General features: G+C 37.6%; 1 protein-coding gene across 1 annotated transcript in view; it reads left to right on the top strand.

Annotated features, from left to right (window-relative positions):
- Positions 1-22,186, top strand: part of CDH6 (cadherin 6) — a 47,251-nt gene extending 25,065 nt beyond the window's left edge. Inside the window, exons 2-10 of the mRNA XM_077755802.1 lie at positions 796-1,090; positions 4,549-4,668; positions 6,625-6,792; positions 8,855-9,042; positions 11,349-11,602; positions 16,931-17,067; positions 19,848-19,969; positions 21,014-21,131; positions 21,261-22,186. Coding sequence (XP_077611928.1) covers positions 796-1,090; positions 4,549-4,668; positions 6,625-6,792; positions 8,855-9,042; positions 11,349-11,602; positions 16,931-17,067; positions 19,848-19,969; positions 21,014-21,131; positions 21,261-21,619 — 1,761 coding nt within the window. The 3' untranslated portion in view covers positions 21,620-22,186. The remainder of the gene's footprint in view (positions 1-795; positions 1,091-4,548; positions 4,669-6,624; positions 6,793-8,854; positions 9,043-11,348; positions 11,603-16,930; positions 17,068-19,847; positions 19,970-21,013; positions 21,132-21,260) is intronic.
- The last annotated feature ends 4,854 nt before the right edge of the window (positions 22,187-27,040 follow it).

The following is a 27,040-nucleotide window of genomic DNA, read 5'->3' as shown; positions in this document are numbered from 1 at the left end:
GCTTCCCTAAATTCACCAAGATAGCAAAGTATAGAGGCAGAATGTACCCAGGTCTCTGTTTCAAAAACCCAAATCCTTAGGGCTCCTGGATGGCTCAGTAGATTAAGCATCCAATTCATGATCTCACAGTTCATGAGATTGACGCCCACACTGGGCTGTGCACTGACAGCAGGGAGCCTGTTTAGAAATCTCTGTCTCCTTCTCTCTCTGCCCCTCCCCTGCTCACACTCTCTCTGTGTCCCTCAAAATAAATACATAAACTAAAAAAAAAAAAAAAGATTCTCTCTCTCCCTCTGCCCCTTTCCCTTGCTCACATGCTCTTTCTCTCTCTAAAAAAAAAACAAAAAAACAAACAAACAAAATTATTTTCTCAGTAGCATGTCACTTTTCCAGTATGTCTAGATACATAAAAGTGAAGCGTACATTTGTAGAATCTGAATGCTATGATAAAAATAGGAAAATAGTGAAAAGAGTTTCATTCCAACCAGGCTAATATGTCCTTGCCATGACTTTGGACTTCCGTATTCCCTTCTTCAAAACAAGGATTACTACATTTTCTACAAGCTCTGTTTCAGAACAGTTCTAGAAACTTCTATGATCAGAAGAAAACATATTCAGTAATGAATGGTGTTACTATCGAAGATTTAAGTAAACAGTAAGAAAAAAAACAACCCTCAAGCCCGCATCCCTCAGAAAGGAATGAATAAAAGTTAACATAGCAAGCATCGTAAAGACAAACAGTTTAGAATCACATGCTTGACTTTTACTTTCTTTAATTTTTTTTTTCTACACTAGTTACATTCAGACCAGGATAGAGGAGATGGATCACTTAAATATATCCTTTCAGGAGATGGAGCAGGAGATCTCTTCATTATCAATGAAAACACAGGAGACATACAGGCCACCAAGAGACTGGACAGGGAAGAAAAACCTGTTTACATCCTTCGAGCTCAAGCTATAAACAGAAGGACAGGGAGACCCGTGGAGCCCGAATCTGAATTCATCATCAAGATCCATGACATCAACGACAATGAACCAATATTTACCAAGGATGTCTACACGGCCACTGTTCCCGAAATGTCTGATGTTGGTGAGTGCGATGTGACTTCAGCCACATAATAATGTCTCTCCTTGAGTACATCAACTGAACAAAGAATCCCAGAGCGAAATTTACTGAGTTGAACGAATGTAGATGCTAGATTCTAAAACCATCATATTTCAAACAGTCCCTTTATGACAAGTACACCTGTTTCCTAATATTACTCTAGTCTCATTTGATTATTATTTTTAAGCAAACAGCATTTCCTCTAATGATGAAGGGATGAAAAAATGGCAGGCCAGAACAAGAGGGGAAAAGACACATCATCTCATCTACTTCCCGTCCCCCAGGTGTCCACCCTGGTCCTCAGGCTGAGAGACAGCAGCCTCTCCACCTTTCCTAGCACTTATTGGTACTGGGCTTGAGGTGGGATCTCCCCAGTGGGAAACAAAAGCCTGAATTTACATTCCAGACTGGAGAGTAATGACAGTTGCTTTAAGTAAATATGTGTTTGGAAAGAGACCCAAAGAAAACTTTTTTAAAAATCCATAATTATGCAGGGAATGTTTAGGGGATATCCTTTACTAAGTGATGGAAATTAAGAGATTTTCATGACATTAATATGGTGAATTAATATTTTGTGCACAATTCTACTACAAATTTTAAAGTTAATATGTATGCTTCTAATTTGCTTAAATCGGGAGGTCAAAAGAATTTAAATTTTTAAAAATCCTACTGACATCACTCTTAGCCATATTAAAATATGTCATGGGAAACAGTGACAAATTTTAAGCTACCTGAATAAAGGGTTATTTTTCTTTTCATTTGGTGTCAAATTCAAAAGGGCTAAATTACTTAATAATAACTCTCCCATAATTCTATGAGTCAGATATCAGAGGCATTTTAGGTCACAGTTCTAAGACTTAGAAAAACCTAATCCATAGAAATAATTGTAAACCACCTAAATCTTTCTCATCAAGAAGTTGTTCATCTCATTACTTAAAACCACTTTGTTTCACCATCAGCAAAGCAAAAGAGAGGGATTAAAACTCCTTTAAGAAGATTCTGTAGGAAAAAATATTTTTCCTCTATGTGGTAAAAGTAAGGAAAAATTAATAAACAATAGTCTCATCATCAGCACAACCCAGCAAAACAGTTCCCAGAAAACAAAATTTGATCTCCAAGGGTCACCCCCCCCCAACTCTAGAGGGTGACATTCATTTTTGAAGCAATTTTAGAATTAAGTACGTATTATAAATATATGAGGGTAGCTGGAAGTAACATGTCTTAAGAAAAGGAAGGCTCTTTCTAATTTGCACTCAGGTACAGTTATGTTCATATTAACCATTATCATAAATTACCATGTCATTATTATCATAAAAAAAGGCATCTTAATCCCACATTACAATGTGGGATAGCAGCAGAGTGGTATAGATGGTCTTTGAGTGTCAAACAGACCTGAGTTTGAAATTCTATTAATAAGCTGCATCTTGATGTCTCTGATCCTTCAGTTCCATATCTACAAAAAATAAATAATAAATGTCAACAGCTAAGGATTACCATGAGGATAAAATAAGAAAACAAGTGCAGAGCCCCTAGCACAATATCTGACAACTAATAGGTGCTCAAAACATCCAAATAATCATATTCTAAAAGCATTCAAATTTTATACTGATGTCAAATAAGAATGTGGGTGTTTGTTGATTATTATTAGCTCTCACTCTGAAGTCATATAATGCTTTCATTTTCCCCACCTTCCTTTCCAAATTACAAGGATGGGTGTTCTATCTCATGCACCAACATGATACATCCAGAGCATCCACCACAGTACAATATATTTGTTCAACAAACAGGATTGGTTAGAAGTTACAAAAGCAGTGTAAAACTTCTAATATTCCTTGAACATAACTTCCCTGCCCTTTCCATGGACAGTGGAACTCAACATTAAGCTCACTGCTTATCTGACAGGAATATCAAAAGTCATCCATAAGATGATCTTCATCAGAGTAAGGTCTTTCCCTTTTTGGAAGTCACAGATCTCTTTGAGAATCCAATAAAATCTATGGATCTTTCTATTCAGTGAAATATACATGTAAGCATACACGTAAAAATTTGTGTGGAATTTCATGGGGGTAGGAATATTTTGGGGTGCCTGGGTGGCTCAGTCAGGTAAGCGTCCGGCTTCGGCTCAAGTCATGATCTCACGGTTTGTGCGTTTGAGCCTCACGTCGGGTTCTGTGCTGACAGCTCAGAGCCTGGAGCCTGTTTCAGATTCTCTCTCTCTGACCCTCCCCTGCTCACGCTGTCTCTCTCTCCTTCAGAAATAAATAAAACATTAAAATTTTTTTTTTAATTTAAAGGAATATTTTGCAGGTTATTCGGTGACTGTGGTTCTTAAAACAAGAATGCTGATCTAAAACATCATTGCCTTCTTTGTACATTTAATTATAATCATTTTTGGGGGGGTTATAGGTTCCAGATGTGAATGTCCTAGTGTTCTAATTAATTCTTTAATCCAACACTACCTCTTTTAAGTGTCAAGATCTTTCAACCTCTTAGAATTATCAAGTAGATTTATCATTTAGGACGCCTTTATTTAACAGAAAACCCAACTCAAACTAGTTTAAACAAATAAAACTATTTAGTGACTTAAGTCATACTGAGATCAAAAGTAAAGTGGGCTTTCGAGATGGTTTGATTTAGGTTCATTTATTTCTCTGAAATTTTCTGTCATATTCAGCATTGTTCTCAGCCTGGCATCTCTGAGGTCACAAAATAGCTGGTGCATTGACAGGCCGTACATCAGCACGTTACAATCCAGGAGAAAGCACTCATGACCAGAATTCTCAAGAAAATCTCAAGTGACCTTCTGATTGGACAACTCCTAAACTAATCGTTGTAGATAAAGTAATGCAAGATGCTGATTGGCTTAGATCATTCAACTTCAAAGAATGACTATAGCATAGTAAGAGTCCAATCAAATCTCACCCTTGGACATTAGTTGGAATTGGTTCCACCCAAGGTCATGGTCATCCAATGCTTCTCTTTAACCTAACCCTTACAACATTTATAAATGTTGATCACACTTGTTCAGAATGAGAAATCGAAGGCTTTAAAATATTTTTTTTGATGCTTATTTATATTGGGGAGAGAGAGAAAGAAACTGAGTGGAAGCAGGGGAGGGGCAGAGAGAGAGACAGACAGACAGACAGAATCTGAAGCAGGCTCCAGACTCTAATCCATCAGCACAGAGCCTGATGTGGGGCTCACACTCACAAGCCGCGAGATCATGATCTGAATTGAAGTTGGATGTTTAACCCACTGAACCACTGAACCAGGCGCCACAATAAATCTGAGGCTTTTTAAACCTAGTATCATCCTGAAATTCTCCACTCCTTTGTCAAGATACTTTTGTACAAGAGTAAGATCATGCTTTCTCTTTCTGTGTGTGCATCAAGGATCCACATGGGCCCTTGATTTATCTTCAATTTATGTTTCTGTCATTACAGGCACGTTTGTTGTCCAAGTCACTGCAACTGATGCTGATGATCCAACTTACGGCAACAGTGCTAAAGTTGTGTATAGTATCCTACAGGGGCAGCCCTATTTTTCAGTTGAATCAGAAACAGGTTAGAATTCCTTTTTGATCTTCTTTTTACAATCCATAATTTTAATTGACTTAACAAAAACAATTTATTAATAAAAACAGTGTAATTTAATTTTCTTAGCTTCATCTGCCAAATACCAGCAATATATTTTTAAACATGATATCCAGATCATTTTAATTCAGAAATCTGACAAGAGGTGTTTCATCCATTATATTTATATAGGGTAAATTCAGAAAACTTATACAATGTTAGTTTTTTCTTCCAGTTTGGGGTGAACCTAAAAACCAAAGCCTCCTGATAGCCATTAGGGCTATTTACAAATATCCCAACTCTTCTTTTACTAGTTATTTGGCATTTTTTACCCTGCTCTGAAGCTAGATGTAGCCTTGAGATTTTCTGGGCCAATAAATGTGGCAATGATTCAAGTCACTTCCAAGCCGAACTTTTAGACCCGGTGCACAATCCACATTCCTTTCTTCCTGCCACAGCGATCATGGATGGAAACCAATGGTGATCTTTGTCTCCAGCCTGGATGTCTGTTAGCATCAGCAGAGCTTCTTGCTGGCCTCCTCAAAGCAAAAAAATATTAACGTTAGCTGTGTTAAGCCAGTAAGATTTTATTATGACATTATCTTGCCTGTGCTCACTGATACCATCCTAATAAACAAAGTGGATTCCTTAATGGAATTCTTTTTCTGCATTTTATCCACAAAGCAGCATACTATCTTCTGATGAATTATTTCTTAGGACATATTATCTGTGCTGTACAGTAAATTCTACACATATCTTTGCTATCATAATAGGAGTCGAATTCCTTTTCTAGATTTCCCAAATATCCATTATTGTTAGTAGAAATCAAAACTTTTCTAGGTTACTACACCCAGCTGGAAATTGATGTGTTAAGAGGTGCAATGAACTTGGAAAGAATCCCAAAGAGAAAGAAAATGTTGAGTTGAAAAACAATGAGGGTGAAAAATTAGAAATATTCAACATAAAGGACAAAGGCTAAGGTGACCTTCTCTATTTAAATAGAGAAGTCCTGTTATCGGAGAACAGACACAGCTGCACTTTCATTGAAGCCAGGACCATAGGAATGAAACTGACTTGTTTTCTGAGGTGTTCTTGTTAAAAATTTTTTAAAAAAGATATTTTCAGCTTCATTAGTTGTTAAGCACTGGAATGTGCTACCAGAGAAGGCTTAAAGTCTTGAAAGCCTTGAAAACCTTTAAAGTCTATAAAGATTTTTGAAAGAATGTTGTTAATTTAAACATAAAGACTACACAGAGATTAGACAAACTTTGAGAAGTTCTTTCAACTACTTATTTTATAACTACCGAACGATAGAGACAAAATTAACCTAACATAAGAATGAATGTTGGTCACTGCTGGGACCAGCTGAACTTATGCTCACATCAGCTTTAGGAAAACTTCTCTAGGATCATACAGGCTGATAATTATGGGAGAACTGAGCTGTGGTTTCTTAAGACCATAGTTTGTGGTTTAGAAAATGCTCCGAACATTCATTATGGGAGGTATATTTGATGAGCAATTAGCTGATTCAGTAAAGTGAAACTCAAGAGTCCATTCAAGGAAATGGCTTCCTTAGCAATCTCCTCATAGTACACTTAAATGTCTTTTATCAGGCTATAGGTAGTGTAGCACTATACCACATGCCAAGTTATATTTTGCTATATCATCTTATAACACATGATATTTATACTACCTACAATCTATATTATTGCAGATTTGACTTGTACTTATTCTTGTATGATAGATGTTTTTTTTTTAAATACATCTATCTCTCCTATGTGGTTATAATTTCCTTCAGTATAAAGGCTATCTATAATCATCTTTGTGTCACCGGTTACATCTGTATAGTGTTTGCATATTGTGGATGACCCCTATGTTTGCATAAATAAATGATTTGATAAAGCATTTTAATACATCCCTTTCCACTTCTGAATTTCGCATCCATAGGTATCATCAAGACAGCTTTGCTCAACATGGATCGAGAAAACAGGGAGCAGTACCAAGTGGTGATTCAAGCCAAGGATATGGGTGGCCAGATGGGGGGCTTATCTGGGACCACCACGGTGAACATCACGCTGACTGATGTCAACGACAATCCTCCCCGGTTTCCTCAGAGTAGGAACATTTGATTGCATGAATTTCCTTAGTGCACTTTTATAAAACTCTACCTTTAAGAATGACATTTATTTTCCATTGTTATTAATTATCAATATTAATGAACTTAGGAAGAACCATACTTTTATTAGTTGGATGATTTATGACATGGTGATAGTTGTAAAGGTAACACAATTGTTCCCTTTTTCTTTATTAAAAAGACTACCAGAGACATAAATTTGCTTGTGCAGAACATATGCATGTAAGCATGCTCCTATTTGTAAGAAAAAAATTGACTTTATATTTTGTGAATTTAATCAGTCGTGTAATCTCTTTTAAATCCCCACAAAGCGTTATAAGGGGAGGATTTATCATCTTACTGTTTCTAAAAATACAACTGGGGAAATACCCATTTACTTAATCCATTTGTTATCATAAATAGTTTTCTACATTATGGTTAATTGAGATAACAAAAGTCATCTCTAAAATCATTAACTCTCATGGCTAGATAGGAAAAAAAGGAGGAAAAACAACATTCCTAAATGCTTACTTTGTATCAAGCAATATACTAACGGCCTTCATATAAAGCTCTTTCAAGAGGGTACTGGTTTTAATGTAATTTTTCTTCCAGGAACAAAATTCATTTCTGATCGTTATCTAAGAAAACTACCTAAATTCTGTCTTCCAGGAGAAAATAGCTGCCCACCATCAAAAAGAAAGCCCACTTATCCATTCATAGCATTTCTTTAATGCTGGTCAGCTAATATGGGCTTCTTTTATAATAGAGATACACATGGATCAACCGGAACCTGTTAAATTTTCTTTAATTTTTTTCAAGTATTTAATCACAGCTAAATGCAAACATATATATATAACTAATTTCTGATATAATGGGTAGAAGATAGGTTTTATGGGTCCTAAAATTTTCTCCCAGACGTCTGAAATGACAATGTCAGAATCAGCAATACTTCACCCAAAAACCTCTTTTTCAATTTGGGAATTTCCTGGGGAAGGATAACCAAAGGATTCGTCAGCACCTTAAATACCACAGGGACCCTACCTCACTTTGCTCTCTCCTTGGATAGCCTGTGATTATTACTGAATACTATACCAAAGCACAGGAGGGAAGAATAACTCTAGAGGAAAAACTTGGCTTGTTTTATCATTTTGCCAAGGATGATACCAACACTTAATGGGTTAATATGATTGAATGACTATATTTTAGGGGTATCATAGTCTGTTTTTCCAATTTGCACAGATGGTTGGCAAAATGTAATGGGTGAGAGTAAAATGGGTTTCGTTCTGACTCTTTTTTGTTCTTATTGTCCTAAGTACATGCCAGTCTGGCAGATCTAAATTGAAAGTCACATGCAGTCTCCTTACACTAATTTTGCAACATGAGGACATTAGAAAAGTGTACATCTATGAAATATAGGTTTTAAATCAGCAATACAAATACAGGAATGGGAGAAACCTATGCATAGAGAAAGTACTGTAATGAAATTTAAAAGAAAGGATTACTTAAACAATTAGGAGCTTTCTCTCTCAACGTGTCTGTCTGTATCCCCACCCACAGCCAGACCAGCTCCATGTATGAGTGAGTGTCTACTTGGATACATTCTCCAGATCACTGTCATTTATTTTCACCTTCTGTTATTATTAGCGAAGACACAAAGAACCCTTTTAAGAAATCCCTCGTAATTGACTTAAAGTCATAGTTCAGGTTAAATTCTTTTCCATTCTTTCTGCTAGATTAGTTAACAGGGGCTTGAAACCTTCTGCACCCTTCTCTAGCAGCTCAGTCTCTCTTGCGATCATACTATGAACCTGGAGACCTATTCACAGGACAAGAAAAGTGTTCTCCATTTGCAAAGAGACAGGTCATGACAGAAGAAATATTCTTAGCAATCATGAAAGTAAGGATGTAAGGAGAATAGAGCACCATTAATTATTGTAAGGAAAGTACAAATCTGCCTGCATCCGTAGTAATGTCTGAAAGAACTATTAGAAAACGGGGTCTGTCTTTATTATGATAGAGTATCCTTCATCTGTGTTTGACTTATATCTGTCTGGTGATTAATAGGTACATACCAGTTTAAAACCCCTGAATCTTCTCCACCGGGTACACCAATTGGCAGGATCAAAGCCAGTGATGCTGACATGGGAGAAAACGCTGAAATTGAGTACAGCATTACAGAGGGAGAAGGGCTGGACATGTTTGATGTCGTTACTGACCAGGAAACTCAGGAAGGCGTTATTACTGTCAAAAAGGTAACACAGTTTGTTAAATACCATACAAATGAGCACGTTCACTCCAGTAACCAAGGCAATTGCATCTTACATGAAATACCTTGTTTTACTAATTATTTTTTTAAATGTGGATTTATTTTTTTGAGAGAGAGAGAGAGAGAAAGAACATGAGCAAGGGAAGGTAGAGAGAGAGGGAGACACAGAATCGGAAGCAGGCTCCAGGCTCCTAGCTGTCAGCACAGAGCCCAATGCCGGGCTTGAACCCACTAATCATGAGATCATGACCTGAGCTGAAGTCGGACACTTAACCAAGTGAGCCACCCAGGCGCCCCTACTAATTATTTTTTTAATGCCAAGTCTAATGGTTGGCTTTTAGAGGTTCTCAATAATCTGATGCATTCATTAATTTTATACTTTTAATAAATTTTTATTAAGAACCTCCTAATAAGTAAACAAATGATAAAAATAAATGGTACACATTAAAGTATACAAAATAAATATTGTCAATGAATAAGAGACAGTGTTAGATACTGTTCTAGATGCTGCAGGTACAATGGTACATTCAACAGGATGGTGTCTGATCTCATGGAACTGCCAATCTAAGGGAGAAAAGAGACAAGGAAGAAAAATAAACAAATGTGTAACTATCAATTCTGATACATGCTTTGAAGGAAAAGAGTAATACAGTGTGTTACTAAAGACAGCCTAAATTAGAGGATATAAAAAGACCACAGTAATAAATTAAGTAACACAAATTTCCTACAAACTCTTCAGCTACTTTTTGGAACACGATAATAAATTTTTTATATTTCTGAATTCCAGTGTTTGTCCTATGTACTTATTCAGTATTTCCCCCCAAAAATTGTCTAGCACCACAGAGCAGTACACAGAAGTGTGGCAAAAATTTAAAAACAATACACTGTGTGCTTTAAAGCTAAAAATTGTTGTATTTTTGGTTAGATTTTTTTTAATGACTGCACTTCTATCACATATGATATAACATTTTCTCTCTCCTTTAGCATACTTGCTGGTAAAAAAAATAAGCCTAGGTGGATGTAAATAACAAGAAAATCCTTTCCTCTTAAGCTTTGGATTACATGTCTTAATACCTGGAAACACAATAAAACATGTTTAAGCGACACTCAGACCAATGTTTTATACTATAATATAATTAGGAAGCCCATTAGTGTGCATTAACCTTTTTAATTTTCTTAGTGCCTTATCAGATTCAAACTGAAATTTTGCCTAGCCGACTAAATAACTTTCACTAATGTCTTGATTAATTGTGTTTCTAGTGAGCCTTGTCATATCATCATCTAAAACTAAAAGTCAGCAGTAAGCATTTGGGTTCACTATGTCTCCTGAAGCAGAGATACTTCTTCTAAAGACCTCTGACAACAGTGATCATTACTTTCGTTGGCAAGTAATTAGCCCGATGCCCTTATCAGGATATCACTTGGAATATTTTATCAACTCATGCACATGCCAAAAAAAAAAAAAAACCATATTAAATCTATTTTATCTGAATGAGTAAGAGGAGGTCATGATGCAAACATGTGGTTCTCAATTCTGGCTGCTCATTAGAATAACTGGGCGAGGTATTTAAAAGTATAGATTCCCACGCCCATCTCAGATATTTTGGTTTAATGATCCAGGGTGGGTCCAGATACTGGCAAATAAGAAAAAGGTTTTTTTTTAACGTTTATTCAGTTTTTAGAGACAGAGAGAGACAGAGCATGAGCAAGAGGGGCAGAGAGAGAGGGAGACACAGAGTCTGAAGCAGGCTCCAGGCTCTGAGCTGTCAGCACAGAGCCTGACATAGGGCTCAAATCCACAAACCACAAGATCATGACCTGAGCCGAAGTCGGAAGCCTAACTGACTGAGCCACCCAGGCGCCTCAATACTGGCAAATTTTAAGCACTCATTAAGTATTCAATTAAAGTCAGATGTGACAACATCTGACACATCTATATATTTGCCAACTTGCCCCTGACATGGCTCCCTCTAGTCAAATATAAGAACTTTTTTTTTACAGGGGGTCCTTTTTACAAGACTCCTGCTTCCAGGTTCTCTTCCCTGTCCATTATACTTTGCACCCTTGCCCCCACATTCAAGGCAACAGCGGGCCTGGATTCAGCCCACACTTTTCATCAGGATGGCATGGATCTGAACTCTCATGTCTTTGCCCAATATCATATGTGTGGTGATATTTCTAAGCAATATGCTCATATTCTCTACCCATGATTTTCACTAAAAATGCCTCATGTCTCAACTTTCTGTGTCTTGGCTGCTTTAAATATGGTCTCTTCTCCCCACTCACCCCAAGCTCTTGGACTTTGAAAAGAAGAAAGTGTACACCCTCAAAGTGGAAGCCTCCAATCCTCATGTTGAACCCCGCTTTCTCTACCTGGGTCCATTCAAAGACGCAGCTACAGTCAGAATTATGGTGGAAGATGTGGATGAGCCCCCTGTCTTCAGCAAACTGGCCTACATCCTCCAAATAAGAGAAGATGCTCAGATAAACACGACAATAGGCTCAGTCACAGCCCAGGATCCTGACGCCGCCCGGAATCCTGTCAAGTAAGCATCCTTCTGTGACATGTCTTTTTTGTAAACTTCAGTCAATTGCTATTCAAGTATTACCTGCAAGCTAGAAAATTAATGCTTTTTCCAATTAGATACTTGCATCTTCCTGAAAAACTATTCTAACCAGAATCTTTACTCTCCTTGCTCAATGTAAATATTGTTTTAGCAGCAGCGTAAACCTAAAAATTGAGGGAAAAACACAAAATGATCTATAGGAGTGTATTGCTCACATGAAAATAGTATAAGATAATACAACAGAATGGCCTGGAATTTTTCTTTAAGGTCTTAGGTTTGTCAAAGAGTGGCATGGAGAGAGCACTGTGATTTTTAATAAGCAAGACACTGGGCTGAGAGTCTGTTTTCCAAGAGTGGAAGAATCTATCCTGTAACACTTAGAGACAGAATTATGCTCCGTTTGGATATGTAATTTTTTTTCTTTTTCAGATATGGATAAAAATAAGAACCATTTCATGATATATGTCTGCGAAATCCTGGGGAAATTAATAGAGCTGAATCCTAATTTATACTATGTAAGCAAGCTCTATTTCCCCTATACATTCCTAATACCTTAGCTGTAAATCATGCTGCAAGAAAGCCTCATTGCTCTTTGAAACCACAGATGGTTCAGTATTCTAGAATTTTATCATGAAGGCACTGGAGTCCACAACTTCCAGGCTTTAGTCAGTAGCTTACTTGACTAGATGAGAAAACTGCTAAATCAGAATATCATTGTGTAAATTATCCACTGTAAAAAAAAAAAAAGTAAGCAGGCTAGAGGAACTCTTACCAGTGAGCCCAAAGATATATTCTGATCAGGGTATCTGCCTTATGCTAGGCATGTTCTAGGCTTTAGAGACACAACAGAGAACAATATCAAGTCCTGATCTCACGAAGCTTACATTTTAATCGGGGCAGACAGAAATAGGCAAACAACAAATACGTAATATTCCAGCTGAAATACATTGTAAGCAGTAAAATAAGAGTATGGAGACAAAAAGTGTCCGGGGTACCATTTTAGATAGTGTGGTCAGGCTTGCCCTTGGTAGGAAATCATTTGAGTAAAGATTTTATTGAAATGAAGGATGAACCATGAACATACCTGGGAGGAGAATATTCCCAGAAGTGGGAAAAATGAGGGTAAGGTCTGATACCAGAACTTGCTTGGCATGAAGGAGTAGCAAGGAAGCTTACAAAGCTAGAAGAAAGTGAGCAAGGTGGGGAATGGTTGGTAAGATATGAGGCAATGGGGAGGTTTGGTAGGTGGTTAAGTGGGGCAAGTCCTATGGATGTTTGAAGGCCTTGGTGAAGACTGAATTCTATTCTGATTGATGTAGGAAGCCACTGCAAAGCTTTGAATAGGAGTATTATCTAATCTAAAACTACTTTTTAAAGAGGATCACACTGACTACTGCATGAAGAATATTACTGCAGATAAAAGAGTTTGAGGTTCTAAGGCATTTTCTACTTTTCAACCATGAGCCCTTTGTTCAGATGAAACATGATAGCAAGTCCCACAACTAAAACACAAAAATGCACTGACTTACTTTCAGGAATTAGTTTTAAACCATTGGGAAAACAGACTCTGTTGTTTTGTCTTCCTACTGGAACATCTCAAGACTCCTTGAATTGGACTATGGTCAACCCAAAGTAGTCACATGTAAACTCCATGGATCAAGTGTTCTATATACATTTAATATTATTAATAAGAAAAATGAGTGATGACCTTTGCTTGTATAACACAGATAATTTTAAGTACTTTCACAACTGTTCTCTCACTTGGAGTTTGTCCTAAGTGTGTAAGGAAAAAAAATCTTAGCAAGTCAATGTCAAGACCAATTTAAAAGGGTTAATGCTAGAAGTTTATATAAATATGAGCTTTGTTACCTCTTTGATCATTCAACATGTTTTTAATTGAAAGAGATAGTGTCTCCTGGGAATTTAGGCTGAATTTTTATGTCTATTTCACTTTTTATAGTGAATATCATTTTAACCCACTGCATTATTTTATGTTTTATTAAAGGAAGTAGCTGGCTTGTCAGACTAGGTTGGCTCTCAGCTAATTTTAAAGTTTTCTATGCCAGCCTTTTCTTGGTACATATGGATTTCATATATAGATATAGATTTAAGGATAAAAATACCAGTAAGGATATAGTAAGGATATATTGGTATATAAATGCATATTCTAATGAGTCCTTTTATAGGATAAAAGTGATTCTTATATTGGGAAAGTATATCCACACATAGTTTTTGGTTATCCAAGATGTAAATATTTAACAACTAGGTGCTAGACAATGTTAAGTACACAATTAATACTACAGAACTCCTCCTCGAAATATTGATTTATCATTATGCAGGCACAAGTTTTTAATTTTTTAATTACATAAAACAATTTTCTTCCAATAACTTTGTCAGAAATGCCCCTTGACTTCCATGAAAGGGTATTATAAAATGTCTGAATAGATATTATGAAAAATCTACATGCAAACATACTTCCTTTCCTGGCCCACAAATCTCCCTGATTGAGAGGATACATTAGAAGACAAATTATTGAATGACAGAATATAATAAATTCGGGGGGGGTGGGAACGGGAGAAGAGCTACCTAGCAAAATAATCTGCTATAATCATGTTAAGATTGACTACCTTGTTGCTTATCTGTTACGACTACAATTGATGTGACTGGACAGTAAATATACTATATGAATTGAAATTACTTTGGAAAAAAACAACAAACAAATAAGACTTCATGTTCAAACATCTTTCCTAAACAATGTAGATATCTGAGGTTTCCTATTAATTTTTAAATCTCCCAATTAAGGGGAAAACTCATATACAATTTTGATATTTCCTAAATAGTTACTTTCTCTTTAAAATTTTAAGCTGCCTCCAACTAACAATTCTTCATGCCATACCCTTTACTTCCAAGGCTTGACTGGAAAATATTACTTCTAAAACTTAAGACTATGGCAGGAAGAAATCAGACAAAGAACAAGAAAATATTACTGCTGTATATAATTGTAAGAGCTTATAAGGACAATAAGCAATGCATCTTAAGCTCGATTTTTTTTCATGAAAAAAATAGGCAAAAAATGTAGGCAATTATTAAAATTCCTACAAAGTCTTTGAATACTGAAAACTCCTTTTTGGGTAACTAATTATATGCTATAAATATTTGTCATTCTTAAATTAAAAATGAAGGCAGGTGATCAAGTTCAATGCTGTTGCCTACATTCTTAATAAGCATTGATTCTTGTCATAAGTGGCAAAAGTAAGAGCTGTTTCATCTGTAAGAGATGAACACTTAATAATAATATATTAGGTTTANCCTGAGATATATAAATATAGAAAGATATATATATATAGAAAGATATATAGCTTTTTTGAACTTCATTAATTCTCTTTAGTATCAGGTTTAAATAGCCTACAATAATCAAATATTTATTTAGACCCCTGACAGATGACAAAAATATATTTTATTAAGATAATTCACCATTTATATTTTAAAGCAAAATAATCAATTGAAACAGAATCTACACATTAGTAACAAGAGCTTATTTTTCCTGAAGCATTCATAATAAGTCTACATGTGTATGAGTACCTAGGTCATTTACTTCTTTGTATTTCTACTGAGCCAACATTCTTTTTTTTTTTTATATAAATATTTATTTTTGAAGGAGAGAGAGAAAGAGTGTGAGCAGGGGAGGGCCAGAGAGAGACGGAAACAAAGAATCCAAAGCAGTACTGAGCCAACATTCTTAAATCTTCTATCATGACATACATTTTGAGAATCTAGCTAAAATGGGCAATTCTTTCTCCTAATGACCTTAACATATCAAACCTCTTCTGAGTTTTCTCTTTAATATCCCCTACATAAAACAAAGTGCACACATATTTCCCCATATAGTGCTATTCCAAAAACTAGTAATAAATTTATAAAGAAGATAACATTTGTCAAAATTTACTAGTCTTCCATCAATTTCAGTGCAGAAAACTCTGTCCTTTAATTTCTTAAAACACCTCTTGGTTTCCTTTGAATTCTTTTAACTCCTTAAATAGTTATCAAGTTCCTACTCTGCTCTGGGCACTGTTCTGGGCACTAGGGGTCTTAATTCTCCCATCATCTTTCTTTTTTTTAATATGTATTTGTTTTTGAGAGAGAGAAAGAGCATGAGTGGGGAAGGGGGAGAGAGAGAGGGACACATAGAATCTGAAGCAGGTTCCAGGTTCTGAGCTGTCAGCACAGAGCCCAATGCCAGGCTCAAACCCACAAACCGTGAGATCATATTTGAGATGAAGTCGGATGCTTAACTGACTGAGCCACCCAAGCAATCCCTTCCATCATCTTTTAAGTGATTCTGTCCTTAATATTTTTCTCCCTTCACTGGACCTTCTCTTCCTAGACAGTTGAACAGGAAATCCAAGCTGTCAATCTAGCTCTTTCTCTTCCCAAACTTTCCTTGGGCACCTCAGCTTCAATATCAAAACTGGAACTTACGATCTTCCCCAAATCCTGTTCTTCTGTTGTACCACTTGGGACGGTACCAGCCAACCATTCTCCTCAATTCAACCAGCAATCTTTATTAAACACGATTTAGATTACAATCCACTGGTATATTTGCATTGTTCTTAGGACAAATCCCAAATCCTTGGCCTGTGCAGCCCATTCTTCTGCAGTCCACCCTCTGAATCTCTCCCCAACCTCATCTTCTTTCTCCCTTTACTACCTCACTAACTGCGGCCACACCAGCCATTTTTTGCTTCTTTCAACATAATGATTTTAAAAATAAAGTGGATAATAGAAATCTAGACAAATAACCCTACTTATGCACATGAACACATACATACACATTAAAGTTCTAAGATTCTAAAAACTTGAGTTAAAATGTATTAATACACAAACTTGATACAAATTACCTATAAAAGAAACTTTATTGTTGATTTTCAAACTCATGCAACTTGTCTAATGGGTTTACTCTTAGGACCTCAGTTGTAAAGAATTTATTTCCCAGATATTTTGCTTAATATTAAGTTACAGATATTCAAATATGTGCTCCAGGTAGAAAAAATTCATGTAACAAGACATTCTGGGAATAGTTTCTGGATGTGAGAATAACAAATACAATGAAGACCTTTCTAGCATTGTTTGAGGACAGACAGTAGCTATACTTGTGGTGAGCACAGCACAACATACAGACTAGTCAAATCATTATGTTGTATACCTGAAACTAATGTTAAACAGTGTGTGTCAACTATCATTTGTTAAGAAAAGAAAAGAAAAAGAAGAGAAAAGAAAACCATTCTAAATTCTACTCTGCATTTTTAGGTATTCTGTTGATCGACACACAGATATGGACAGAATATTCAACATTGATTCTGGAAATGGTTCAGTTTTTACGTCGAAACTTCTTGACCGAGAAACATTGCTGTGGCACAACATTACAGTAATAGCAACAGAGATCAGTAAGTCTAACCTCACAGGGCAACTGTCTCCTATTGATGGAGTGAGTGTCCCAGCAAGGGGTGGTGAAGCAAGGCTGAAATTAATCACTCTGTACTGATATCCTATTCGATACATACTGAGGGAAAGAGCCCTGTAATGATTTGTAGTGATGTTTCTTCGAGGCATGTGTTCGTTCATTCACAAATGCAGAGGCAACTGTGGACATCCCGTAGTTTAGAAATAATAACATGAGAATGTACCTCTCAAATGAGGTTGAACTGGTACATATCGGATTTGATTCCCAAAAGCTTTATACATCAGAACATTACAGAAGCAACTGAAAAAATGGACTCATGGTTAGGATTAGTGGGGAGGAGAATCAAGTATATTAAAAACTGTAAGCATTATTTAGAAACCTTTCAGATCTCTATCTTCTGGCTTTCTACAGAATTTCTATTTCAAAAATCATTTCAGAAGTAAGAGATATAAATTTTAGTTTTTCCATTGTACACCAAAGTGAGCAATCCAAACCACCAAGTAATCAATAAAATGTTTAGAGCGAATTTTATGGAAGTCACCATGAAACTGAAGGCAAAGAAAAATAATGCCAAATGAATGCTTCAAATAAAATGATTATACACAGTGGAAATTGTGTAATGTAAACACAATGTGTAGGCCTAAGTACATGAAAGAAAAGTATTTTTAAAATAACACTTAAATGTTTAAAAATAGGCTTCTAAATTATAGCTCATTTTTTACTTTTTGTTTTTGATTTTAAAAGTTCAAACATTTTTAGCTCAGTTGGGTATCTGGTGTGAAATATTCCATGTCTAATTGTATATTACATTAGTTTTCTTTTTTCTTTTTTTTTTAATATTTTTTTATTTCTAGGAGAGAGAGAGAGAGAGACAGTGTGAGCAGGAGAGGGTCAGAGAGAGAGGGAGACACAGACTCTGAAATAGGCTCCAGGCTCTGAGCTGGCGGTCAGCACAGAGCCCGACGCGGGGCTCGAACCCACGAACCGCGAGATCACGACCTAAGCGAAAGTCGGACGCTTAACCGACTAAGCCACCCAGGGGCCCCTACATTAGTTTTCTTTGTCAGTATAACTCATGGGATTTGATATGGCTGAAGGATATTGAATAGAATAATAAATAACCAATATGGGCAATATGAAGCATTGCCTTGTGATAGTGTTAAGAACTCTTAATTATAAATTTGTTAGATAGGAATATGCTTTTCAGAACTTACGTGTAGAGACTAATGCAGATACCAATAGCAGGGCACACTTAAAGCTTTAAAGTTACAAAATTATTTTTCACACTGAAAAGGACCATTTTTTATAACATCATGAAATTTCATTTTTTACTGAAGTAGTCATTTCATGCATATTTTAAGCTTTGTGCCTAATTTTTTTTAAAGATTTAATGTTCTGTGATATATTTGAAAGTACTTACTAGTGATAAAGACCTTTTAAAACTTTATCTTTGGCAGCTCTAACTTTGGAAGACTGATGTGGGCAACATTTTAGATGCAAAGGAACTTAAGAATCTTATTGTCTAAACGTCTTAACTATCTTTGATGCAACAGAAGCCCAGAGCTTATGTAAAACCAGCCCACTCCCATCCCAGGGCCTTGGCACTTACCGTTCCCTCTATCTGGAGAGCTGGAAATATTCACATGGCTTCATTCTTTTTATTTATGTCTCTGTACAAATGGCATCTCATGAGATGAGACTGAGTGGTCATCCCATGCAAAGTATCACCTCCGTCTCTCTCCAATCCCTTTCCCTGTTTAATTTCTCCATAGTATTTGCCATCTGACACATTATATATTTGTGTGCTTACAGTTTGTCTGTGCCCATTAGAATAAAACTCCAGGATGCAGGATTTTTGTCATGTTCCCCATATGTCCCAGCACCCCAACCAGTGGCTGCCACATATTAGTAATTAGATGCTCACTAAATATATAAGACGTGAACAAATAGATACATATGTGAAGTGAATGAAGAGTGCTGAGTTCAGAGATTCTAACTCCTGATTCTTAGACCAGGAATGTGTTGTCCACGCTACCCCCAGATACTTCCTTTGTCTCCAGTCTTCAAACATGGGTGCTGCTCTCTCGCTATCCTAGATGCACAGTCTGGGCTTGGAGTCAGAGAGACCCAAGTTTAAATCGAGGCTCTACTTTTTACTCATTATCTCCTTGAAGATGGACAAATTACCTAATATATCTGTGCCTCAGCTTCCTCATCTATACAGTAGGGGGCAAAAACTGTATTTAAATGCAAAGTTTGTAAGGATTAAATAAGTTAATATAGCAAAATGCTGAGCAGTACATCTAGCTGTTATTTAGCACAAAAACTAAATAAGACGAAAACAACCATTGGCTGACAATAATTGGTTTTCTTACCCCCCCCACCCCCGTTCTTTCTTTTGTCCAAATTTTTCCCATCTCTTGCTTCTTTGGCTTCCTCTTAAAAATCCGTCTCTCAACTGCCTTTCCTGGTAAAGCTTTTCTTTATTTTTGTGTTATTCTGGGGTTTGCTATATAGTTGCACTATATCAACACAAGTAGTTTTATCTCCTAGGTATTTCCAGCAGGTGTACCCAACTCCAGAAGTATTCTTTTTTTGTGACTAATTTTTTTGTGTGACTAAGTTGGCACACAGTGCCCTGTGGTACTCAGAGCAACCTTGGGGAATCTGCGTATGAATGAAAATGGAAGTAAGTGACTGTTGTCTAAAGGGGATTGACAATGACCTATAAATGCCTATTCCTTTCTTTTTGGCATGTTGCAGATAATCCAAAGCAAAGCAGCCGAGTCCCTCTCTATATTAAAGTTCTAGATGTCAATGACAATGCCCCGGAATTTGCTGAGTTCTATGAAACCTTTGTCTGTGAAAAAGCAAAAGCAGATCAGGTGAGTTTCATAAGAAAGTAAATTAATTTAGTCAGATTAATTTAGATCTTCTAATAATTCAGATGATACACAGAGCTGAGGGCCAGGTTTGAATTATCTATGAAGTAAATGCTAACAAAATTAATACTATAAATAAGAACAGAATGAATGTTTAACTTGCATAAGAGAACAAACAGTTTTTAAGAACTGGAAGTTCATCATTCTCAAAGACTGATGTGGATTCAAATCAGTCTTAAGTTTTCATTAAAATAGATTAGTCACAGCTTTGTTGGAAAAATCTTAATTGGTGAGCAGATACTTTTAATTACCATGTATATAGGAAAGCAGTAACTACAACGTATTTTACAATTGTCTATAATTCATAGTTCCACTTATTTATATTTCCCATCTGCACAAGTAATACACATTGATGAATGTTTTCCTGTTTTACACATTTGTCCCCACCTGAAATAGGTCTGTTCTACCAATGGTATAAAATTATGTTACAGTTTGTCGAAATAGCAGTACACTGTTAAAATACATGTTAAAGTGGGAAGCTGAAGTGTTTTATGTACAAACTTTCTTTCTGGCTTTTATGCAAGTCGATGGCTTATGTATATGTCAAGACTGTATTTCTAAACAGGCTGTTGTACAGAGTCCCCGATTTTTTTAGTTGAAATGCTGTCGTAGATCACTGTGATATTTTATAGTTTTGTATTACTCTAGGACAGTGTTTCCCAACCCAAGTGGTTTTGCCCCCAGGGGACATTTTTGATTGTCACAAAGAGGAGGTGTTACTGGTATGTAGTGGGAGGAGGCCAGGCTTGTTACTAAACAACATACAATGCCTACAGTGCCCAGGATAGCTCCAAAACAAAGTATTATTCTGGGCTCTATCTCCAACCCATCGTTGCACTGCATAGAGTGGATTCACTGTAAATTTTCTAGAAGCTATCATTTTTAAATTAGAATCAGAAATCATTTAGTCAAGCAATTTACTGCAAAACTGTAAGGAATGCTTTTGAGTTACCAAATTTTATAGCAGCTTTATGGTTTTGATTTTAGTTGATTCAGACCCTACGAGCCATTGACAAAGACGACCCTTATAGCGGGCACCAATTCTCATTCTCTTTGGCCCCTGAAGCAACCAGTGGCTCAAACTTTACCATTCAAGACAACAAAGGTAAATGAGCCCACGTTACTTTCTCTGTGTATATATTTATATCTTTATCTGTATCTATCTATTGGCATCACAACGTTGCAATCCATGATGGGGTATGTACATAACATTGACTTTGTTTTTTGGTTCCAGATAACACAGCAGGAATCTTAACTCGGAAAAATGGCTATAATAGGCACGAGATGAGCACCTATCTCCTGCCTGTGGTCATTTCAGACAACGACTACCCAGTCCAAAGCAGCACTGGGACAGTGACTGTCCGGGTCTGTGCATGTGACCACCATGGGAACATGCAGTCCTGCCATGCGGAGGCCCTCGTCCACCCCACGGGACTGAGCACAGGGGCCCTCATTGCCATCCTTCTGTGCATCGTGACCCTACTAGGTAAACTGCTTCTCCCTGCATCCTATCTCCCCATGAGGGGCACACACTGTTACTGTGACACTCTAGATTTATCCGCCTCCCCCATTAAGGCATACAGCCCGCTCTAGGTGAGTAGAGTTATGTGCTGAGAATCTGTGTTGTTCAACCATGAACTAGTTTTTGTTTGAAAAATAGCTTTGGAGAATGAACAGATGTGAAACTTGCCTATGTCTTTACCTACTCAGGGAATCATTCACCAAAGGAAATCTCTTGTCGATCAAACTGGGAATGAATCCCCTGTGGGATCTGAGGGCACTGTAAATAGGTCTTTTTCATTTCATTTGTTGTTTAATATTCAACCTGGTAAACATTGTTAAAATATAAAGAGTGAGAGTCATCCGGCATGGAGGGTGTGATGGTAGCCCTTTCTATGAAGGTAAAATTAAGATCAGTGGGAAAGGGGAAAGAGAAATGTGATTCGTGTGGAAAATAAAGGAGCAGTTAACTTTTCTTCAAACCAGCCAACTTGCTTTGATCTACCTATTTAAATAACTACCTTCTTAGCATTACTTCCGAATGCCACATACACATGTCTATTATTTCTTGGACTCTCAAACATAAATAACTTCTATGACTGAGGAAGTAAATCTGGGACCTAAAAGAAATGAATGCAATCAAGGTAAAAATCAAGGTTCAGCAATGATTCGAAATGAAATTTTTATCCCCAACCAATGAATTAAGCACACAGGTTGAGCTCAAAATGCTCTACAGACTGTTGCCTGTTATGAACTAAGAAATCAAATATTAGTTAACTCAGTCCTTCCAAAAATCAAAGTAAGCTCACCTACACAAAGGAAGAAAGGTAAGAAGTTAAGAGTCAACCTGGGTTGCACAGGAGGGGAAACTTTTCCAAAAAAATGACAATATAGAGACTTTGAGAGGAGTAAAGAGTAAAGACCTACATTTTTCCAAGAAGAGAATATCTAGGGATCCCTGCTCAAGAGCTTCACATTCCATAGCATTTTGCTAATTATAACAGAAGTCTGAAAGTTAACTACAGAACTGTGATTCTCTTTGTCAACAAAGATTTGGGGGAAGTATTTTAAGATATGAGGATAAATAAAAGCTGACAGTATGCAAAGACAAATCAGTGTTTCTAATGGTGTGAGTCTGTAAAATTTGTTTTGGAAGAGAAGGATATGAATATTCTTTTTGATAAAAAAAAAAGTTCTTTTTAGAAGGGCTGAATTGGAAGGGCTGCGCTCAAGGAGAAATCCATGGACATTGTGTGGTCTGTAGAAAGAAAGCTGACTCTCATCTCAGGAAGTGAGTCTTCCTTTCCTTCATCATCTACCCATTTTCTCCTCTCCACCTTTTTCCTCACCAACTCCCCTTATCCTCCCTTTTCATTTCCTTCCTCCAATGAATTCACTGTCTCCTCATTACTCCTAACTTGTTTCAGTGCTTCCTACAGCTGGCCTCATCCTTTGGAATTCTGTACCCAACAAAACGGGAGATCAATGGGATTTAACCTTTACTAGGCTAACACTATGGGCTGCACACAGGGCAAGATGCTTCACAGCTGTTTTTCTCACTTAACCCTCAGAACTATCTGGTATATATTTATTTGTACCTCAGATTAGAAAACTGAGGCTCCAAGATGTGCAGTCAGGTAGCCAAGTCACACAGCTAACAGGTGTTGGGACAAACTACAAAATGCAGGTCTTCTCCCCCTGAGCCTCGGTGCTTCTATACTGCTCTCTACTTTCTTTGTGAGCTCACAGAAAGTAAGGCAATTTCCAGGCTGAAAGAAAGCTTGAACTGAAAACGAGGCCACTGAAGAAGGTGGAAGCAAACCTGAGATTCTGTAAGAGAAGGAAAGCCACATCAATAGAGGAGAAAACCTACAGTCAATAAAGTGGATCATGTGGCGTCTCTTGTTTTATTTACAAAAATAAAACAACAGGGACTCCTGGGTGGCTTAGTTCGTTAGGCTTCCAACTTCATCTCAGGTCATGATCTCATGGTTCGTGAGTTCGGGCCCCACATCAGGCTCTCTGCTGTCAGCTCAAAGCCTGTTTCGGATTCTCTGTCTCCCTCCCTCTCTCTCTCTCTACTTCTCCTGCGCTCTTGCTCTCTCTCACTCTGTCTCAAAAATAAATAAACATAAAAAATAAAAATAAAAAATAAAACAACAGTAAAAACGACTACTACATCTCGTGTCTCTGTGGTACTTTAGACTCTGCACAACTTTTACATTTATTAACTCATTCCTGACAACAGCACTGGGCATTGTGATAGTGCTTCCCTTTTACAGAAGGAAACACACTTAAAAAGGTGAAATGATTTAAGTGAGTGTAGGCAGGCGGATTTCAAGTGACTTGCTACCTTCTAGCTTTATGATGGGATTTGAACACACATTGGTCCAAGAAACCCGCACTCAAAATCTCACTGCTGTCCTCTGGCCTCAGGGGACTGAGAAACACAAGAGGTCAGTCCCTGGGAAGAAAGCTATTACTTTCTCAGAATGTATTTTTTTTTTTTTTTTTTTGCTCCACATGCTTAGAACTCACATCGTTAGTTTATAAAAGTTAGCTTTGAGAAAGATCTCCCTTCCAGAATCTGTTCAGATGTACTCAGGGCTAAGAAGAAAAGTACAGGCAGTTGTAGCTGTAGGAGAATTAGGCCGTGAATGAACACCTTTGATTTACCGACTGTGCCCTCTCTTCGAGGCAGTCACACTTTGGGGTCTGCATTGGACTAAAATAAAAGATACAGATAGCCAAAGCTGGGGAAGAACTAGGAAGTGATAAATGCCTGCTATCTTGCCTTAAATGGTGGCACAAACCATTGTACATACAGGTTTAATTCTTTCCAAGAGCATCATCTTGATTCTATTCTCTAACGTCCCAGGCCATCCTCAGTTACAGTCCTCTGTTTTGCAAACCCTTGTCATTGGTCACACTGGAATCTGGAGTAAAGAGTTGACTATGAGCATCCCTGGGCCCAAAGCCCTGCAGTTGTCCACTCACCTGCACCTCACGGTAAAATGAAGACCTACAGAAGCCTCCAGGCCCCACGTGACAGGGCCTTTCCCTCCCCCGTTCCTCTCCTGGCCTCCCTCAGGTGCAGTCGTGGCGCCTCCTGGCTGTTTCTCAACTACTCTAGGCACCCTCGCACCCCAGCCTTTCTTCCAGCTCTGTCTTCTTCACCCGACACCTCCTCGGATAATTCCTCATATCTTTGCTCAAATGTCACTCTTCTTTAAAAAGAAAAACAGAAACAAAAAACACTGTCCCTCAATCATACACAGAAGCACTCCTCATTCTCCTTTCTCTGGTTAACTTTATGTTTCCACTGCACATATCACCTTCTAATGATTTCCTTATGTATTAGACACATTATTTGTGTTTTGGTCTCCATCCACCACTACCGCCACCTCTGCTCACCTCATTAGGATGGGGCTCTTGATTAATGTTTTTCATTGATAGTGCCTAGAACTATAGCTGGCATGGAGTAGGCACTACATAAATAGTTAGTGCATGAATAAAAACACAAATGCCCTGGATGGCTGGGATGAATGAGGGATGAGGATGCTGTTTGGCAGCAAAGACAATGTGTACAATTGCACAGCCACGTGCTTGAAAATGGCAACATTGGATATCCTTTAGAAATAGTCTATAATCCAAGCATGCTTTAACACATGGTGATTAATAAGAGTGTGGCTTTTTACTTTGACCTCGATTTTGATTGTTTGTACATGTGACATCTCTTAATCTCAACTTTCTCTATGTAAAATGGGATTCTAATGATGGTACCTACTTTGCAGCGCTGCTGTGATAATCAAATGAGATTAAGTATGTAAATGACTTAGCACAGTGCTTAGCACATAAAATGCTCTCAATAGATAACCAATTATTATTAATACTATTAACACCTGAAATTTTAATATATAGATACAGGAGTATGCACATATCCATCATTATATGTGTAGCTGCACATATCTACCAAAAGCCATTATTCTGTAATTTTTACTACAGTAATTCAATTTTTATGACTCCTAAAATCTGGACCATGTTATGGGTGAGAAAATAAAAACATTACTAGTACTTCTTGCAATAAACACGCCTGGACAAACCCAGGTTAACAATACAGGTTCTGCCCTGGCTGGCTGTTTTCTCTCTAAGCTGTCGCTGTGTTTTTATTTTCCCACCCGTATGTCCATTTGGAGATGGGTCTCTCTACACGTAGCCAGCTGTGCTCTACTCAGCCAGCTGCAAAGAAACATCAGGAGTTATTTAAACGCAGTTCTCGCTTTGCCTCTAATTTGAGTTAGGAGGAAAAATCAACAGAACCAACATTCCAGGCATCAAACTTAGGAAAGAACTCTGAACCCTGAAAGAGTTTTTTTTAAGCTCCATCTTAAATGTGTTTATTTTGCTTAGCTCAAACAGAAATAAGCTGGTGTGTGTCTTATCACCTGCCCCCTTTCAAACTGGCGGGTCTTGAAGTCCAGAATGACTTTCTGAGTTGTATCTGGGCTTCTCCAGGTATTACCTGTAATAATATTTCTTATTATTAGAATGGTATGCAGAAAGGTATGCAGACATTCACATCTCTACTTTGAGTTTTAAACTAATTTTACACTTCTCTCAGGGGGAAAAAAGAAGAAGAAGAAGAAGGCAGAGTGCAAAAGTTATTTTAGACGTGTAGTTATGCAAACCCTTCAACACATCCCGAAGGTGCCAGCCTTGTGCTTATAAGCAGTTTCAGAGCATTTCAGGTGTTCAGCATAATTTGCACTCTTATTGCCGCGCTCTAGCTGTGTTTGAGCGGGTTTTTTATTATTATTATTATTATTATTATTATTTGATTTTTTCCTTGCCTTCAGACTAGCTTGCCGTTTCAAAGCGAGAGGGAACTACTGACAAAATATGAAGGTGTTTTATCTTCTACTTAAAGTGTAACTTTCAAAAATTCTCCTCCGTTTTGGGGGGAGGGGGGGTCCCTGGTTTGATCACGCCCGGAGGCAAGCGCAGCCTTCAAGGCATAAGAGTTGAGTCTGCAGTTTTCCTGGAGAAGTTTTAAAACTTGGCGTTGCAGCGCAGCGTTGCTTGCTGACGTTAATTGGGCGGCAAATTAACGTCCCCTTGCCTTTCTGCTTTGTTTCTGCTTCCAGTGACAGTGGTGCTGTTTGCGGCTTTGAGGCGGCAGCGGAAAAAAGAACCTTTGATCATTTCCAAAGAGGACATCAGAGACAACATTGTCAGTTACAACGACGAGGGTGGCGGAGAGGAGGACACCCAGGCCTTTGATATCGGCACCCTGAGGAACCCCGAAGCCATCGAGGACAGCAAATTGCGCAGGGACATCGTGCCCGAGGCCCTTTTTCTGCCCCGACGGACTCCAGCAGCTCGCGACAACACCGACGTCCGGGATTTCATTAACCAAAGGCTGAAGGAGAACGACGCGGACCCCACCGCCCCGCCCTACGACTCCCTGGCCACCTACGCCTACGAGGGCACCGGCTCCCTGGGCCCCCCTCTGAG

This window comes from Crocuta crocuta, unplaced genomic scaffold (genome assembly GCF_008692635.1).
Source record: "Crocuta crocuta isolate KB4526 unplaced genomic scaffold, BGI_CrCroc_1.0 scaffold222, whole genome shotgun sequence".
Classification (NCBI taxonomy): domain Eukaryota; kingdom Metazoa; phylum Chordata; class Mammalia; order Carnivora; family Hyaenidae; genus Crocuta; species Crocuta crocuta.
The sequence above is the reverse complement of the archived record's forward strand: the minus strand, read 5'-3'. Positions and strand labels throughout refer to the sequence as shown.